Genomic DNA, 18,933 nt, shown 5'->3' with positions numbered 1-18,933 from the left:
TAAAAGTCACCCCCTCCCTGCTTACACTCATTCAGTCAAAATGTATTGGTTCCCTGCTTTAGAATTGGCACTGGTTTAGTTAATGGTAGGAGATCAAAAGTATTTGTTGTACACTAAAAGAGTTTACAGTCCAGAAGAGGAAGCAGAATTATGTATTTGTATATTTAAATGAGCTTAGACTCTTTAAAAATTATAACCATCTTCATAAAACACATAGATCTGAATAAATGAGATGAATAATTCAGATCTAATAAATGAGATGAATAAAACATGCTTATGAGAGTTCTGAGTGTAGGAGTAAATACTGGGTAATTAGGAGAATGAGAGGAAGGAAAAGTCCTATGGGGCATCTCCTGTGTGTCAGACATAGACTTTCTTATTTGTTACAAGTTTTTGAAATACATTATTGTTCTATTTTCCAAATACATAAATTGAGGCTCAGAAATAATAGATGGATTGTCCAAGATTATATAGTCGTGAATTAGAAACCAAGGCTTTGAAGCCAGTGCAGTTTGAACCTAAAGACCAAGAGTTTTTCTAGAATTGAGATTATGAAATAGTTGGAACTTGAGCTAGATTTTCGTTAATGATTACAGAGATGGGGAAAACAACAGAAAAAAAGGGTAGAAAAAGAAACCAGAAAAAAAGGCAGGAAAGTGTGTAGTGCTAAAATCAACATGATTAGAACAGATGACTTAAATAGGGCAATAGTTGGCAAGGTTAGAAAATTGCATTGGGTTCTTGAATTCTGGATCAGCAGCACTGAATTATATCCTTCTGGGACTCAAGAATCAGTAAGAGCTTCTGACAGAGAAATGGCAAAGTGAGCATGAAGCACTAGGAAGGTTTGCCTGCTTGTAGTATGTATTGTATAGGGTTGTAGTACGTATTGTGTGGGGGAATACCAGAGGCAGAGTAGAATACCAGCCTAGAGTGACTTTCTGGGAAGCTAAAACATCCAGACCAAAGGTCATCTTTTGTGTGCTCATTTGTCCATATGTGAATGGAGACTTTTTAAAGCACTTATTTAAAAGTTTTTTAAATTAGGTGAAGCAAACTTCCTCCTCAACCAGATAATAAATTGTTATATAGTGAATCTCAATAAATAGGACCTCCCTCACCTGGTTTCTAAAGCTGAAAACCTTGGCATCATTCTGGACTCCATTTCTCTCATATCCTACATCCAATTTGTCAGAGAATCCTGGTAACTCTACCTTTCAAGATCAAATGCAATCATTCTCTCCTATGCATGTAGCCATGGTTAGGAGAGAATCATCATGATTCCCATGTTTAGGAGAGAACTGGTTGCCATTATCTCTCCCTCCTCCCACCTTTTTCCCAGTACCATCTACCCCTTACTCAGAGGCTAGAGCAATTCTTTGAAACGACAATTCCAATGTATAATTTACGTAATGGAAAACTACAATGGCTTCCCATCACATGTAAACCAAAATCTCAAGTCCTCATCCTAGACTCCAAAGCCCTTTGGAAACTGGCCTCTCTCTGTGCATCTGGTACATTTCCCACTCTTGATTCCCTGGTGACTGTGTCTCAACCATGCTGCCCTTGTTCTGCCCTTGTTCTTCCACAAACACGCTAGACATACTCCAAACTCAAAACCTCTTCACTTTGGGTTCCTCTGCCTAAAATACATCTCCCAGAAATTCACATTTCTCCTTCCCTTATTTTGCTTGGGTTTCTGTGGGGAAAATGTCACCTATTCATAGAACACTTCTCACAGCATCATCTCTGTAAAAATACTTCTCTGGCCCCATTCGTTATCTCTTTACCTTGCCTCATTTTCTTTGTAGAACCTATCTCTATTAAATTTAACAATTACTTTTCTGTCTTTTTGTTCCCTGCTATATCTCTGATGCTAAATCAATGACTGAAATAAAAAAGGTGTTCAATGTTTATTTATTCAAAGATAATTTGATGCATATGAATATATATTAATAGACATTATAACAGCAATCAAATGGCATGTATATATAGTGGACATTTTTCAAGCCATATTTGGTTTATTTTTAAACATGGCCTCCTTTCAATTACACATTGTCTGGATCTTCCAAGGATAATAGCTTACAAAGTCTGAATAATGGTTTGTTTTCTTGCTACAGAGTTGCAAGTAACCTTAGTTCTTTTTTTAACTCATCTTTTCTTTAGCTTTTAAGCTAAGGTATTTTTTAATTTGGGTAAAATGTATCATGACAATAAAATTAATCATTTTGTGGTACATAGACACCATGGAATACTACACAGCCATATAAAAGAACAAAATCACAGCCTTTGCAGCAACATGGATGCAGCTGGAGGCCATTATTGTAAGCAAATTAATAACTGAACAGAAAACCAAATACTACGTGTTCTCACTTAGAAGTGGGAGCTAAACATTGGGTACTCATGGACATAAAGATGGCAACAATAGACACTAGGAACTACTAGAGGCAGGAGAGAGGGAAAGGGAAAGAGCTGAAAAATTACCCATTGGGTACTATGCTCAGTATCTGGGTGATGGGATCAATCTTACCCCAAACCTCAGGATCATGCAATATACCCATCTAACAAGTCTGCACATGCACATGTACACCCTGAAACTAAAAGCTGAAATTATTTAAATAGCCATTTTAAAGTGTAATTAGCTTTATTTAGTATATTCTGCTGTGTGTCATTTAATACATTCACAATTTTGTGCAAATATCACCTCTATCTAGTTTAATATATTTTCATACATCATATTTTTTAAACTATTCAATTTGGAATGATAGGAAACAAATTTGTTATATTACAAATGGTAAAGAAAGAGAAAGAATCAAATATTTATTTCATCATCCCTCTGTAAGCTGTTATACTGAGTAACCAAATAGTGGATGAGGAAAAGTGGCTCCCTTTAAAAGTATTCTGAGTGATAAATCTTTTTAAAAAGAGTATCAGTTTGATATTTCATTGTTTGAAACCCTTGATGAATTAACGAATATAGCCATTGAACATGAACAGTACAAACATCAAAAAAGGAACACAGCCAGGCATTATGTGTCTTGCAATACAAGAACATACTGCTATCTGTGGCTTTGCCAAAGAATAGAGACTGTCGAAGACTCTGCATTTCGCTGCCAGTTTCCCAGAAACTGCACCATGAGTACGTACTCAATGAAGTCCAGACTGTGGGAAACTCTATAGGTCAAATTCCCTAAGTTCTTCAACAATTGTAAGGAGCACAGTTTGAAGGAAAAACTTGTAGATTAATAGACTTAAAACATATAACAATTATTATTAATGAGCAAGTTCATAGTGTCCTTGGATGAACATTTGGGTGATAAAATTGTAAAGAAAAGCAAGGAAATGATAACTATAGAAGTCACAGTCATAGTTACTTTGGAGAAGGCAGAAGTGTCTGCGACTGCGATGGGGCATACATAGGTACCTAAAGTTTTATTTATTGACCTGAGCAAAAGTTTCGAGAGTGTAATTTGAAAATTGAGTTTCTCAGATAAATACACAAATGGAACAGAATAAAGATCCCAGAAATAATGCTACACACCTACAACCCTCTGATTTTCAACGAAGTGGACAAAAACAAGAAATGTGGAAAGGACTTCTTATTCAATAAATGGTGCTGAGATAACTGGATAGCCATAAGCAGAAGATTAAAATGGGATCCCTTCCTTAAACCACATACAAAATTCAACTCAAGATGAATTAAAGACTTAAATGTAAAACCTAAAACTATAAAAACTCTGGAAGATAACCTGGGAAATACCATTCTAGACATAGGACCTGGCAAAGATTTCATGATGAATATAACAATAACAACTGCAACAAAAACAAAAATTGACAAATAGGACCTAATTCAACTAAAGAGCTTCTACACAGCCAAAGAAACTAACAACAAAGTGAACAGACAACATACAGAATGGAATAAAATATTTGCAAAGTATGCATCTGACAAAGGTCTAATATCCAGAATCTATAAGGAACTCTAACAAATTTACAAGCAAAAAACAACCCCATTAATAAGTGGGCAAAAAACATGAACAGACACTTTTCAAAAGAAGATGTACACACAGCCAACAAGCATATGAAAAAGTGCTTAACACCACTAATCATTAGAGAAATGCAAATCAAAACCACAATGAAATACCATCTCATACCAGTCAGAATGGCTATTATAAAAAGTTAAAAAAATAACAGATGCTGGTGAGGTTGTGGAGAAAAGGAACACTTATTCACTGCTGGTGGGAAAGTAAATCAGTTCAGCCATTGTGGAAAGCAGTTTGGCAATTTCTCAAAGACCTTAAAAACATTACCATTTGACCCAGAAATCCCACTACTGAGTGTATACCCAAAGGAATATAAATTGTTCTACTATAAAGAACACGTACGCATGCATACATTCATTGCAACTCTATTCTCAATAGCAAAGACATAGAATCAACCTAAATGTCCATCAGTGATATATTGAATAAAAAAAAAAATGGTACATCTACACCATGGAATACTATACAGCTACATAAAAGAACAAGATTATGTCTTTAGAGCACCATGGATGGAGCCAGAGGCCATTATCCTAAGCAAACTAACACAGGAACAGAAAACCCAATACAGCATGTTTTCACTTAGAAGTGAGAGTTCAACACTGAGTACACGTGGGCACAAAGAAGGGAACACTAGACACCTGAGCCTTTGTGAAGGTGGAGGTGGGGAAGAGGATGAGGATCAAGAAAACCGCCTACCAGCTACAATATATGTTACCTGAGTGACAAAAATACTCTGTACACAAAACCCCTGTGACATGCAATTTACCTATATAGCAAACTTGCACATGTACTCCTGAATCTAAAAGTTAAAAAAAAAAAAAACAAGTTTCTCCCTAAGAGCAGAAACAAGACGAAACTGTTAGCTTTCACCACTGAGTTTCAACATTGCACCAACATTTCCAGCCAGAGCGATTAGACAGTAGAAATAAAGGCATCTAAATGAGAAAGGAAAAAGTAAATCTATCTCTATTCACAGATGGTATGAACTTACATATAATCCCATAAAATCCACCCACAAAAAAAGCTACTAAAGCTAATGAATGAATTTAGCAAGTTTCAGGGTACAAAATCAAAACACAAAAATCAGTTGTCTTTATATACAGTAGCAATGAACAATCTGAAAAGGAAATCAACAGATCCATTTACAACATCATCCAGAAGAATAAATAGGAATAAATTTAATCGCATAGGTGAAAGACTAGTACAATGAATACTATAAAACATTGCTAAAAGAAATTAAAGAAAACCTAAAGAAAACCTAAAGAAATGGAATAGCATCCTGTATTCATGGATTGGAAGGCATAAAATTGTTAAGATGTCAATACTCCCCAAAGCAGTCTGCAATCCCTACCAAAGTTTCAGTATCATTTTCTTATTTTAGAAATGGAAAAGCCAGTATCAAATTTATATGAGATTGTGGGGGCCTCCAAGTGGGCAAAACAATATTTAAAAAGAAGACTGAAATTAAAAGACTCACACTTCCTGATTTTGAAACTTAACTATGAATCTACAGTAATCTAAATAGCATGATATTGGCATAAAGACAGACAAATAGATCAATGGAATAGAATTTTGAGAGTCCAGAAATAAACCCACACATCTACGGCCAATCGATTTTCAGAAAACATACCAATATCATTCAATAGAGAAAGAACAATCTCTTTAACAAATTGTTCTGATGCAACTGAATACCCACATGCAAAGAATTAAATTGGACCCACAACTCATATCATATGCAAAAATTAATTCAAAATGAACAAATTATCTAAATATAAGAGTTAAAGTCATAAAACTCTTAGAAGAGAACATAGAGGTAAATCTTCATGGCTTTGGATTGGGCAGTGGATTCTTAGATATAACATTAAAAGCATGAGCTTACTATATAATTCCATTTATGGTAAATATCTAAAATAGGTAAATCTACAGAGACAGAAAGCAAATTAGTGATTACCAATGTCTTGGGGAAGGGTAGAATGTAAAGAAACTGCTTTCTGAAATAAAAGGTTTTGATTTGGAGTAATAGAAACGTTTTGAAACTAGATAGGTAGAGGTGGTGGTTGCCGACATTGTGAATTTACTAAATGCCACTGAATTGTTCGCTTTAAAGTGATTCATTTTCTGTTACGTGAACTTCACCTCAATAAATCACTTTTTAAAATGCATTAAGCCAGTAAAACGATAACCTACAATTCCATATATACTTCTTTGCAAACTGTAAAATAGACTGATGTATAAAAGTACTCTCTTGTTGAGAGGAGAGGAAAAATGAGGAGATGTTAATTCTGAAATAGTGACTTTAGACAGAGAAAAGTCAGGTTCCTTTTCTCGCTCATAGTCATTATGGTAATTATTTCAACAAATGAAAATTTTCCATTTCTCCCCACATATCAAATTCATTCTAACACATTTCCTCTGGCTTAGTGACAACCTGTTTAAACATGTGTTTCTTGCATTTTACAGACATACTTGGCAAGTGCAAGACAAAATCGATGCAAACAATGTGGCTTACACAACTGGGAAGCTAAGCTTTCACACTGATTATCCAGCCCTCCATCATCCACCTGGGGTAAGATGAGCTTCAACGTATTTTCCACAAAGCAGGCCAATGACCGATATCTTTTTGTATTTTGAGTCTAGAAGATTACATATTTCACCAGGTAGTTTGTCTTACATAAATTTTCTTTCTCCAAACACAATCCAAGCTCACAAAATCTCGGTACCTAAATCCTAAATATCTTCACCTTCCTAAAGGAGAGAATTTCATACATTTAAAACAACAATAACAACAACAACATTTCTTTGTTCTTCCTAGAAATTACTATTAGCGTTTTTTTTTTTTTTTTTTTTGCTTTGCTAAGACAGATTTTAAGGTAGTAGTAAATCTTGAAGTCTTTCTGCACATATATTTCTAAGAAAGTTAAGAGAGAAAATGGAATCAGTAAACAAAATGTAGGGTTTCCCTCCAAGTCACATGGGCATCATTCATACCCATTAACTCCTGCTGCATTAAAACTCATTCTACTATAAAGACACATACACATGTATGTTTATTGCAGTACTGTTCACAATAGCAAAGATTTGGAAGCAACCCTAATGCCCATCAATGATAGACTGGATAAAGAAAATGTGGCACATAAATGCCATAGAATACTATGCAGCCATAAGAAAGGATGAGTTCAAGTCTTTTGCAGGGACATGGATGAAGCTGGAAACCATCATTCTCAGCAAACCAACACAGAAACAGAAAACCAAACACCACATGTTCTTGCTCATAAGTAGGAGGTGAACAATGAGAACACATGGACACACGGAGGGGAACATCACACACTGGGGCCTGTCGGGGGTTTGGGGGGATAGGGGAGGGATAGCATTAAAAGAAATACCTAATGTAGATCACAGTTTGATAGGTGCAGAAACTACCATGGCACCTGTATACCTATGTAACAAACCTGCACATTCTGCACATGTATCCCAGAACTTAAAGTGTAACACAAAAAAAATAATAACTCACTCCCTAACTTGATGGCTTAAGAAAATAGCCCTTTACTTAGCCCTTGTCTTTTCAATTTGGGCTGTATTCTGCTAGGCAGCTCCTGTCTTCAGTCACATACCTGCAATCGGTTTCTAAGTTGACTTGGGACCGACTGACTTTCACTGAGATGGCTGGTTTCTGCTCCACTTGGTCTATTGACCACCAGTAGGCTAGCCCAAGTTTAATGCATATGGCAACTGGAAGAATTTTCAGACAGCTGCACAGCTTCTCAAGGCCTAGGCTAGTCACCTCTGCAATGTTATATTGGTCTAAGGAAGTAATCAATCTAGCCCACATTCCGGAGGTGAGGAAATAGACCCCTTATGGAGGAAGCTGCAAAAATGCATTACAAACTGTGTGACTACAAGGAACAGAATAACAGTGGCTATTTTTGGAAACCATCCAACATCCCATCTATCACATTCCTTGTCAAGGAGGGAAATGCTCAGTGTGAAGCCACAAATCCCCAGGAGAATCTCTGGGTGGACATTCCTTCTCTACATTTTTACAAAAGTTTCATTTTACTAAATGAGCTACATTTTTACAAAACCTTCATTTTATTACACCAAAAATAAGTGGTTAGGAAACTACCTTCCTAAAGATATGCCATCCCTATTTTTAGAGCTAAGTTCGACTATGTGAAATAACCACATAGAAATCTGCATCTTTAAAGGTAAATGAAAATTTGGGCAGTTCTTAAGTTAACAAAGGAGAAATGGGCCAAAATCACAATTAGCCCATTTTTTTCATTATCTTCACTGAACATGTTTTATCTGCACCCTTGTTGTTACCGATTGTTTTTGCCAGTATTGGCTACGCTAGTCTAGTATTTGACTTTACATGTTTTAAATTATTTTGTTGATTGTAAAACACCACATGATTTCTTTGAACTAAGTGGCAGTAAAATGACCCCTGTAGACACTTTTTGGTGTAAGGGTTGGGGGCAGGAGACATACCACGTGACTTTATTCTAAATGTGGCTCAGATTTTTCTAAAACCCTAGGGTTAAGAGTCAAATTAATCAGCTCAGCTCATCTTCCAAAGATAGATTGAGGGAGTTGGATGGAATAAGGACTAAAGAATGAGACTAGAAAACTAAAAGTTTTGTTTGAATTTTTAAGTTATCTTCTGTCTTTTAAGAATTTAAGTTTTGTTTCTGGGTTAAAATTCGAAGCCTAAGGAAAAGTGATCAAATGGCTTCATAAATGTTCCTGAAGAACAATAAAATGCGTGACTTTTTCATAGCACATTATACTATTTCAAAGCAGTTTTACTTTCATTATTTTATCTGACTCTTCTTGATATTCCTTTAAGGTAGAAACACAAGATTCAACACCTTTTTTTTTTTTTTTTTTTTTTTTTTGAGACCGAGTCTCGCCCTGTCACCCAGGCTGCAGTGCAGTGGCACCACCTCGGCTCACTGCGGGCTCTGCCTCCTGGGTTCACGCCATTCTCCTGCCTCAGTCTCCCGAGTAGCTGGGACTACAGGCGCCTGCCATCTCGCCCAGCTAATTTTTTGTATATTTAGTAGAGACGGGGTTTCACCGTGTTAACCAGGATGGTCTCCATCTCCTGATCTCGTGATCCGCCCACCTCGGCCTCCCAAAGTGCTGGGATTACAGGCGTGAGCCGCCACCCCCGGCAAGATTCAATAATTTTATAGGGTGGCATTTGATTAAGGAGGAACTTGGACTTGAACCCAGGCCTCTATATAGTTTTCTGTCACACCACACAGATCCTGAGCTGGAATTTCCACTTATTATAATTTATGTAGTAAAATAGAATATTTATAGATTTTATCATACTTTACAAACTTCTTAAAGACAAGAATTGACTCACAGTTCTTCGTATCTCAATACTTTGTATCTCAATACTTACATGCACGTTGCATGTAATACAGACGTCGTAGATATGCTATAAAGAGGCAAAGAAGTGCAACAGACTTGTACTTGTGTCCAGTAAATAAAACATTCAAACTAAGTGACTTGATAGGAGATTTTTAAACAATAGATGATTCCTAAAATGTCTAGATTCTACTAGAATAATAAAATATAGGCAACCTGTTTGTACTATTGTTCAAATTTCCATTTTGAATTATTCCAGGGGAGTTGTGCCAAGGTTTGATATTTTCAATAACAAATAGAATAAACCAATATATTTTTCTGTACAGATGAAATAATCTGGAAAATGAGTTACCTGTTGAGAGTTCAGTTTGATCGATTTGGATTATGTGGGGCAGAGATAAGTCACCATATCTTTAATGAAACAGAGATGTTGCTTCACTCACTGTCTTTGCAGAAGTCACATGCTGCATTAAGTAACATTTAGAAGGAAAATATTTTGGGTTCTGAATGACTCACATGAAGTAAAATTGGGTTTTATACATTGACAGGCATATATTTGCCTTTTAACCTAGCAATAAAAGTTTTATCAGGCTCCATCATCTTTTTCCTATTGGAAGATTGTATTAAAAGTGTAACTGTACAAAAGAAAGTATTAATGGGCTTTGATATATGTAAATAACATCAGCTAATCTTTTTAAAAATTAGCATTTGAAATATTCTGTCAGTTCATGATGGCAAAATCTAAAAGGATTTAAAGAACACTGTGATCCTCCAAAAACAAAGTTATGCTATTGTTTTGCTACTCTGACCAGTTCCTTCCTCAAAAAAAAAAAAAATCATAATCCTATATAACACCACTGGCCTAATACTTTGCAGCTCAGTTCCGACTACATTACTTTCGTATTCAAAAGGCTTCAGTGAATTCCCTCTATGCACAAGTACAAAAGCCCTTCATCTGATATTTAAGACTCTCCATCATGAGGCCTCAAATTGCCCTTCCAACCTGATTCACTCTTTCTATTTATGGCCCTCTGCTATAGCCAGACTTTTTATTACCCAGTGAACTGTGCATTTTTGCACATCATTATTTCTGTCACCTGATTTGCTTTCTCGTTCTATTCTGCATAACCCAAATCTCATCTATCCTCCTTTGTCTAACTTACCCGCCTCTTCCCCTGGAAATCCTTCCCTGCCTACTCTAACATCAAGTGCTCCATCTCTGCAGCTCTTGCAAGCTGTGCTTTTTGTTTGCTAATGAGCATTATCATGCCTGCATCTATGTCTTCAACTGTAACATGTTTGAACTATACAGTATTGATTATAAGCAACGTTTTTCTTCCCAACTGTTTTCCGATAACATAAGAGAGACAAAAACAAAAAAAGGTTTGTTGGCTTTGGTTTATTCATAGCCTTTTGAATCTTTAACACAGTATCAAAAAATGGTGCATGCGTATTATTTTATTTTATTGAAGACTATTTAATTCTAATAATTAAAATTTAATTTAATATTTATTTAATAATGCATATTTTCTTTTTGTAGGTTCAGCTTCTTCACTGCATAAAGCAAACAGTCACAGGGGGTGATTCAGAAATTGTAGATGGGTTTAATGTGTGCCAAAAGCTAAAACAAAATAATCCTCAGGCATTTCAGATTTTATCCTCTACCTTCGTGGACTTTACAGACATTGGAGTGGATTACTGTGATTTTTCTGTACAATCAAAACACAAAATTATAGAGTAAGTACTACTTATAAATTTCCCATAGCAATAAAACAATTGACAGCAAAACTACATTAATCTAAAGTTTAAACAGAACAAAACTTCAGTGAACTTCAGAGCTTTATTTTTATTAACATTTAACCCAATTTTAGAGTGATAGTATTTTCACTATAATATTTTTTATCAAATTACATAAAATTTATTCCTAACTAATATTAAAGGAAAAGTAACTAAGATTTCACGTATACTTCATTTTTTGAATATAAGTTCTACATAGCTATAATCAATGTGATCATACTAGTCAGAAAGCTTTTGGCCAGAAGTGAAATAATATAACTCAAAATAGGTTGATCCGAGAGTTAAACAATGTCACCTGATATTGGTCCCTTTTTTCTTCTCAGCTTTGCAATCTTCTATGTTAGCTTTATTTTCAAAGATGATCAGCAGAAGCTCCAAGTTTTCATTGTCCTTAGAGCTAGTAATCACACCACAAAGAACGCTTTTATTTCCCAATACCTACAATAAAGCTAGATGACCCACTCCCTAATTTCTGTCCAAGTCTATCCCTGAACCAATCATCATGGTCAATGGGTTAGAGAATCCTGATTGTCCATGCCTGGATCACATGTTCAACTGTGGAGCAGGGTCAGCCTCATTTGAACCACACGGACTGAGAATGAAACAGGGAGACTCCCCAAAGAGATGCTAAGCCAACAAAGATCATATATTACCTACACAGAACATTTTGTGTTCTCCTTTTCTTTTTATTAAATATTATTTTATCATGATTTTTCCAAGTACCTACAAAGGCCACAAATTTATCCTTTTATTTGCAAATTATCTTACATTTTGTTTCTACAACAGTTTATTTAATAATACCTCAATTAATTTTGGTAGGGGGGTATAATTTTAGAATTGAGTTTAAATTTTTCCATTAAGAGAAACAGCCAAATGGTATGAAAATAAACTCATTTAGAAAATAATTAAATCCCCAGTACATTAATTTATTCATTCAACAAATATTTATTGAGACCAGCCACTTTTCTTGGTACTTGGAATACATCAGTGGACAAAACAAAGATTTCTCCCCTCATACAGCTTATACTCTAATGGGGGAGGGAAATTTTAAAGATTTTTAAACAGATGAGCATATTATAATAAATGTTAAAAACTGTTAAGTGCTTAAGAAAAAAAAGGAAAAGCATAGCAAGATAAGGGGAATCTGTAGGGCTTAGCAAGGATGGAACTTGCATTATTAAACAGTGTGGTGAGGGAAAGCTTTACTGAGATTTGAGCAAACACTTAAAGGAGTGAGGGAGTTTTCAAAAGAGAAGCAGTTTCCCAAAACTGCAGGAACAAAAGTTCTAAGAGGGTCCTAAGAACATGTCTGCGGTGTTCAAGGAACAGCAAGCAGACCAGTGTGACTGGAACAGAGTGAAGGAGGCAAGTATTAGGGGAGGAAGTCGGATGGGGACAAGTTCCTGTAGAGTCTTGTTAGCAAATTATAACGGTAATATTTACTCTGAGTGAAATAAGAAGCTGCTGCAAGATCCTGATCAAAGGAAAAACTTTGCAATTAAATTTTTAAATTTGTATGTCCTAGTACAAAAATGTCTTTTATGTTGCTGACTGAATTAGTTATAATTCAGTACAAAGAAAAATAAACCAATAAAGAAACAAGCAAAAATAATGACGGTGAGACTCAACTATCCTATCAATTACAAATTCAATCACGTAAATTCAAGTCTTTTACCTGCCAGCTGTGTAATCTCTTATGTGATTATTTACCCGTGCTGATCCACAGTATATTTTCCAGTTAAAAAAAAAAGAAAACAAAATATACTACCACACATGATTGAAGTAGGAATTGCAGAGTTAATATATGGAAGCCCCTACTATTGCGCCTAGTTTAGAAAATGCAAAATAAATTTTAGCTAGCTATAATATGCATGAAGTCCAACACACTCACTGGGGAGAGATTTCTATTTCAGGTCTGAGTTTCTAGAAACCAAAGCAAACAGAATATAATCAGTTACAAGGCAAGATGCTTTTGAAGTCTGAAATAAATTTTTCCTGCAGATTCTCATAAATTACGACATGGTAGACAACACCGTAGTGGCATTCCCATAACAAATGCAAGTTCCATAAAACATTGTATCTATCATTGAGGCAGAATGCTGCCACTAGTGAGGAGTACTCACAACACAAACTGTAGAAGATCATTTTAAAGTCCTTTCTTTGGTTGTTTTTTGTTGACATCATTGATAATGTTTTGCTTTTGCTGGTTCGCAGCCATTATGTTGTTGGTTTAAGTTTAATTAATTTGTCCTTTATGTATAGCTAATATATAGCCAGGTACTCCCATCTTTTGTGGCTTTTTACCTTTCCTCAGCATGCAAACTAACATTAGACCCTGTTGTTCTGTTATTAGGCATCAAATTTCTTGCTAACATTCAATTCTGCATTGTAGGTTGGTCTTCAAGGTACCAGCTACCCATCTCCTCTAACATTCTTCAATCCTCCGAATAATGTCCCCTCTATATCTTATAACAAAATTTGCTTTCCATTCCTCTATTATTGCTGAGAATGCTAAATAATAAAATTGTGTCTTGTTTTCTCAGGTAAACAGTAGGTAAAAGAAAGCAGGGACTGTGTTACACTATAAACACAAAAAAAGTTGATTACTTTTCTATATAGGTAAACTCTTAAAAATGAAAACCTAATCTAGTATACCATGAGGCATCCAATTCTGATTGTCATTACATTTATTAATCACAAAATTCCTTTCACTGATACATGAGGATATACCCAAGGACTCTAGAATAGTTAGCTCAAAATTAGCATAACTATTCAAATCAAGGAGCTATGGTAATAGTGGGAAAAAAATAAAGCAGATCTTGAGGGTGACTGAAACAGATGACCCCCCAGAAGTTCCAAAGTCATGACATCCTTTGGTGGATGACACAGACAATAATATTATATGTACAGAACACATAACAAGAACCAAAAAAAAAAAAAGAGGAAAAGTGGGTCAGAAGCCGTAAGGCTAGAATCTTGAAGGTAATATCAACAGGCAAATGGCCTCAGATACCGTGACAGAGGTCTTAAACCAGCAGCATGAACTCTAAGAGGGTAATTGAAAGGTCGTGTACTCTCTGTTCCACTAAATCCTAGAGGTCTTTTCTGCTGACTTACCTTCTATCTGATTCTTTGTACATAAAGCTGTATCCAAAAGGCTCAAAATTCTTGATTTATGTGAAAGCATGTGGAAGCGGGTAGGGTACTGCATTACCTAGTGAGTCACATTTGTATTGTTATTAATACATGTAAATTTACGTTTTAAGAGTCTAAGAGCCTTTTTGAAAGCCTGTTCCTTCCTTTTACTTTCTTTCCCAGTGTGGATTCAATAGGTAGTTTTCAGGCCTTACCCAGTAAGCAAAAAATTGGTGCTAATCACCAGCTGTTGAGTTTACCATAACAATTGCCATTTGGCCCAGAGCCACCATGCACAAGGGGCCCTGATAGTCACAATTTGTACTTCACTGTCAATGGCATCTTTCCCCATTTGCTGATAATATTCACTAAATCTAACCCAAACCCCAAACCAAGGTCACCAAACCCAGGTATATGTGATAATGTGTTTGGTCTGACTGACAAAGCCTGGGCCCTGGTCAGTTGTTGGTTCTCATTACCACTTCCTGCACTTGTCCTTCTAGGATGCTGCTCCCAGGAGTAATCCTAGGCACTTTGCCACCATCCTTGACCACCTTCAGTTTGCATGCCTTCATCCTGTTTCTACCTAAAGAAAAGATAAAGTTGATCGACACTTTAAAACTGTCTGAAGGTCCACCTTCCCAATAAGCTATAAAACAGTTTCCTCTTTTTGCCTCTGTATCTGGGTGATGTTCATGTCTTGCTAATTATAACCACCAAAGCTCAAATCTAAGAAATAATGTTCTTTCCTTATTTATTTATTTATTTATGTATTTATTTATTTTTGAGACAGAGTCATACTCTGTTGCCAAGGCTGGAGTGTGGTGGTGCAATCTTGGCTCACTGTAACCTCTGGCACCTAGGTACAAGCAGGTGCCTGCCACCACGCCCAAGTAGGTGGGATTACAGGCATGTGCCACTATGCCCAGCTTTTTTTTCTGTGTTTTTAGTAGAGACAGGGTTTTGCCATGTTGGCCAGGCTGGCCTCGAACTCCTGACCTCAACTGCCTTGCCCACCTTGGCCTCCCAAAGTGCAGGGATCACAGGTGTGAGCCACCGTGCCCGACCTTCTTTCCTTTTATTAAAAGCTGTATTACCTTACATTGGCATGGCGATAATCCATATTTTAAGAAAGAGAATAGAGATCACAACATTAAGAGCTCTCAAATTACTTAAAAACAAAACAAAACAAAAACCTTAGTGCCCTCCCAAGGTACTAAAAAATATAGAGAGTGACATGTGCAACAAATATTTATTAACTGCCTGTTATGTCCAGGCTCTATGTTGAATGCTAGGAATACAACATTAAATGAGATATAGCACTGTCTTCTGGAAGCCTCAATACTAAGATAGGTAGGATGAGTAAATAGATGGAAAGAATATACCTCAGGCTAGTCCCTTCTTTTCTCATGCTTCAGTTTTCCCACCTGTAAACTAAGGATTGAATTAGAATCATGCATTTCAAACCATTTTAAAAATAGAATTTTCTTCCCATCATAACCCCCAAATAAAACCATCACACTTAGAACCTTAATAAATGAAACACATAGAACAATTGACCTATAAATTTGTGACATGAAAGGATTTTAATACCTGTTTCGAATAACAAAGAGTGAATGACTTTAACCAAGCATGACAAAATTTTTAACTTGAATCTCTCAGTAATACTTATTTTAATTTAAGTTGAATTCTCCTGGCACTGAAGTAGTAAGATTTAGAAAAAAATCTAAATGAATGAATGAAAAAACAAGGAATACATTGTACCACAGGTAGCCTTAAGATCTTCTGTACATGTATTTGGATTTTTTAATATGGTGTTTCAAAAATATCTTTGAAGAGGAATTGACCCTTATCAATATAAATAGATATTTCATGAATTATATATTAACTTTTTCTCTTAATAAAACAGGTTAGATGATAAAGGCCAAGTGGTTCGCATCAACTTCAATAATGCAACTAGGGACACAGTATTTGATGTGCCTGTTGAAAGAGTTCAACCTTTTTATGCTGCTCTGAAGGAGTTTATTGACCTCATGAACAGCAAAGAATCCAAGTTTACCTTCAAGATGTATCCAGGTCAGTGAATACATTTTCTCAAACAACCAAAAGCATGGATTTTCTTCAACCTTAACCATCTAGAATTATATCCAGAGCAGTTTTTCTCAGGTATCACATAGAACACCGACAACAGAATCTTGGTGAGCAACTGACTTGCTTAAGTAGTAGACTCCTGGCCCTCATTGAGGTTTATGCTTAATTATTCTATCATGATAAACAAATAAAAATATCCTCATGATTCTTATTCTTAACACACACAAGTAATGCTTACTCATTGGGCTTACTAATGGAGACAGTACTACCTGAAATAAAGTAGTACCTAAGTATTCCAGTTATTTGAAATTAAAAAAGCAGAAAGCATTATATTTTTTCTGGACCATCTCTACTCAGTAAAGTGCCATCAAACCTGAGGCTTTTGGCATCTACAGTAAAAGGCATAATCTCGCTCTGCTGTTGATTTGGCCAAATGGAAGATTCTTTTCCGTTGTATATACTTTTAATTGATCTTTGGTATAATAAGTTAATATGAATCTCCATAAATCCATTGCCATGCAGTCACAGCAGGTTAATTTTAAAAATGGCAACATATAAAATGAAAACATTATGGGGGGAAAAAATACAAAAAAATACAAGTTAGAATCCAAGCTTCAAATATTTAATGGCAGTGTAGTTTTGGGTAAATTCCTCAATTTTTAAAAGCTTCGGTTTCTTCATGTGTGAAAAAGATGAGAGAATACTTTCTTTTCAGGATTCTTATAAGGCTTAGAAATAATGTTACCTAAAATACCAGGCACACAGAAGACAAACCAAGAATGTCACTATCCTTTTTATTTTCTGAAGCTGTTAAACTGAGAAGAAACATTTCTTTTTGTTTTCTTCTTTTTTTTGGTTTTTTTTTTTTTTTTTTTGAGACCGAGTCTCTTTCTGTCACCCAGGCTGGAGAGCAGTGGCCTGATCTCAGCTCACTACAAGCTCTGCCTCCCGGGTTCACGCCTCAGCCTCCCCAGTAGCTGGGACTACAGGCACCTGCCACCACACCTGGCTCATTTTTTTCGTATTTTTAGTAGAGACAGGGTTTCACCGTGTTAGCCAGGACAGTCTCGATCTCCTGACCTCATGATCTGCCCAGCTCAGACTCCCAAAGTGCTGGGATTACAGGCGTGAGCCACCGCGCCGGCTGAAGAAATATTTCTAATCAGGTATGGATCAGTCAAAAAGATATAGATGTTTTACACAGAGATAATATTTTAAGTAAGAATGATTAAAGTACCTTCAGGAGACTACCAGGCTAGGTAGTTGAACTGTCATAAGGCCTAAAGCAGTTTGCATCCAGTGGCCTGATTTGTATGGAAAAGTAAATGTGCAGTTTCATGTAAAGAAATAAGCGATAATTCTTGATGTGAACCAAGTAGCAGCTGTGTTTTGCATGTTACATTTTCTAGCTCTGTAAGTCATTTAAAACACAATTATTCATACTGAAAAAAATCTTTTCTTTAGGTGACGTGATTACTTTTGATAACTGGCGCTTACTTCATGGCCGACGTAGCTATGAAGCAGGAACTGAGATATCCCGCCATCTAGAAGGAGCTTATGCTGACTGGGATGTGGTCCTGTCAAGGCTTCGTATCTTAAGGCAGAGGGTCGAGAATGGAAACTGAAGTCTCCCGTAGATAATTTTAGGAAGATTCCAATGAGTATATTTTGTAAGATATGACACATTATTCACAGACCATGATTTTGTCATTTACATATAATTTCCTTAACAATGAACATGTAACTTCTCTCACAAGAGTACTCTTTACTTTGTAATCATATACAATGTCAACTTTTTAGATGTTTCACCACTCTTTTGCAAATAAAGCATCTTTTCTGCTCTGTTGCATGCCTACTCTAATTTCTTTTGCCCATATATGAGTATCTCCAGAATGTCTACAAATAGTTTTTGTAGCAAATGAAACATTTCTTCAAATAAGCCTTTCGTTTCAAATAAAACTTGTCTCAAAACATGCTTTTACCCTGTTGCCTGTAGGATCTCAATTTGCAAGACTGCATATGACCATGTTTAGCATGCTTGGAAAAAGGGTTTATATTTCCAAAGATCTGTTGTATGCACTTTTATTATAGAATTCTATTATCCAAATTTCCAGACCTCACCAATTTAGTGATTCCAACATTTTCTTTTACTACCTAAATTATGACATCGAAACATGACTAATAAAGAGAAAATCTAGTCTCACTAATTTTTTTTTTTTTTTTTTTTTTTTTTGAGACAGAGTTTCCCTCTTGTTGCCCAGGCTGGAGTGCAATGGTGCGATCTCAGCTCACTGCAACCTCCACCTCCTGGGTTCAAGCAACTCTCCTGCCTCAGCCTCCCAAGTAGCTGGGATTACAGGCGCTTGACACCACGCCCAGCTAATTTTTTTGTGTTTTTAGAAGAGACAGGATTTCACTGTGTTGGTCAGGCTGATCTCAAACTCTTGACCTCAGGTGATCCGCCGGCCTCGACCTCTCAAAATGCTGGGCTTACAGA

General features: G+C 36.0%; 1 protein-coding gene and 1 long non-coding RNA gene across 4 annotated transcripts in view; one reads left to right on the top strand and one right to left on the bottom strand.

The window, feature by feature from the left end:
* Positions 1 to 18,285, top strand: part of BBOX1 (gamma-butyrobetaine hydroxylase 1) — a 91,643-nt gene extending 73,358 nt beyond the window's left edge. For all 3 annotated transcript variants that reach the window (XM_028833552.2, XM_015114605.3, XM_028833553.2), the window contains exons 5-8: positions 6,498 to 6,603; positions 10,954 to 11,150; positions 16,255 to 16,421; positions 17,901 to 18,285. In XM_028833552.2, the coding sequence (XP_028689385.1) occupies positions 6,498 to 6,603; positions 10,954 to 11,150; positions 16,255 to 16,421; positions 17,901 to 18,061 (631 nt within the window). In that variant the 3' untranslated portion in view covers positions 18,062 to 18,285. The remainder of the gene's footprint in view (positions 1 to 6,497; positions 6,604 to 10,953; positions 11,151 to 16,254; positions 16,422 to 17,900) is intronic.
* Positions 1 to 18,933, bottom strand: part of LOC144334557 (uncharacterized) — a 177,302-nt gene that overhangs the window by 68,936 nt on the left and 89,433 nt on the right. The gene's annotated exons all lie outside the window — the stretch shown is intronic.

The sequence above is a fragment of the Macaca mulatta genome, chromosome 14, assembly GCF_049350105.2.
Source record: "Macaca mulatta isolate MMU2019108-1 chromosome 14, T2T-MMU8v2.0, whole genome shotgun sequence".
In the NCBI taxonomy this organism is placed as follows: Eukaryota; Metazoa; Chordata; class Mammalia; order Primates; family Cercopithecidae; genus Macaca; species Macaca mulatta.
This window is presented reverse-complemented; position numbering and strand designations above follow the sequence as displayed.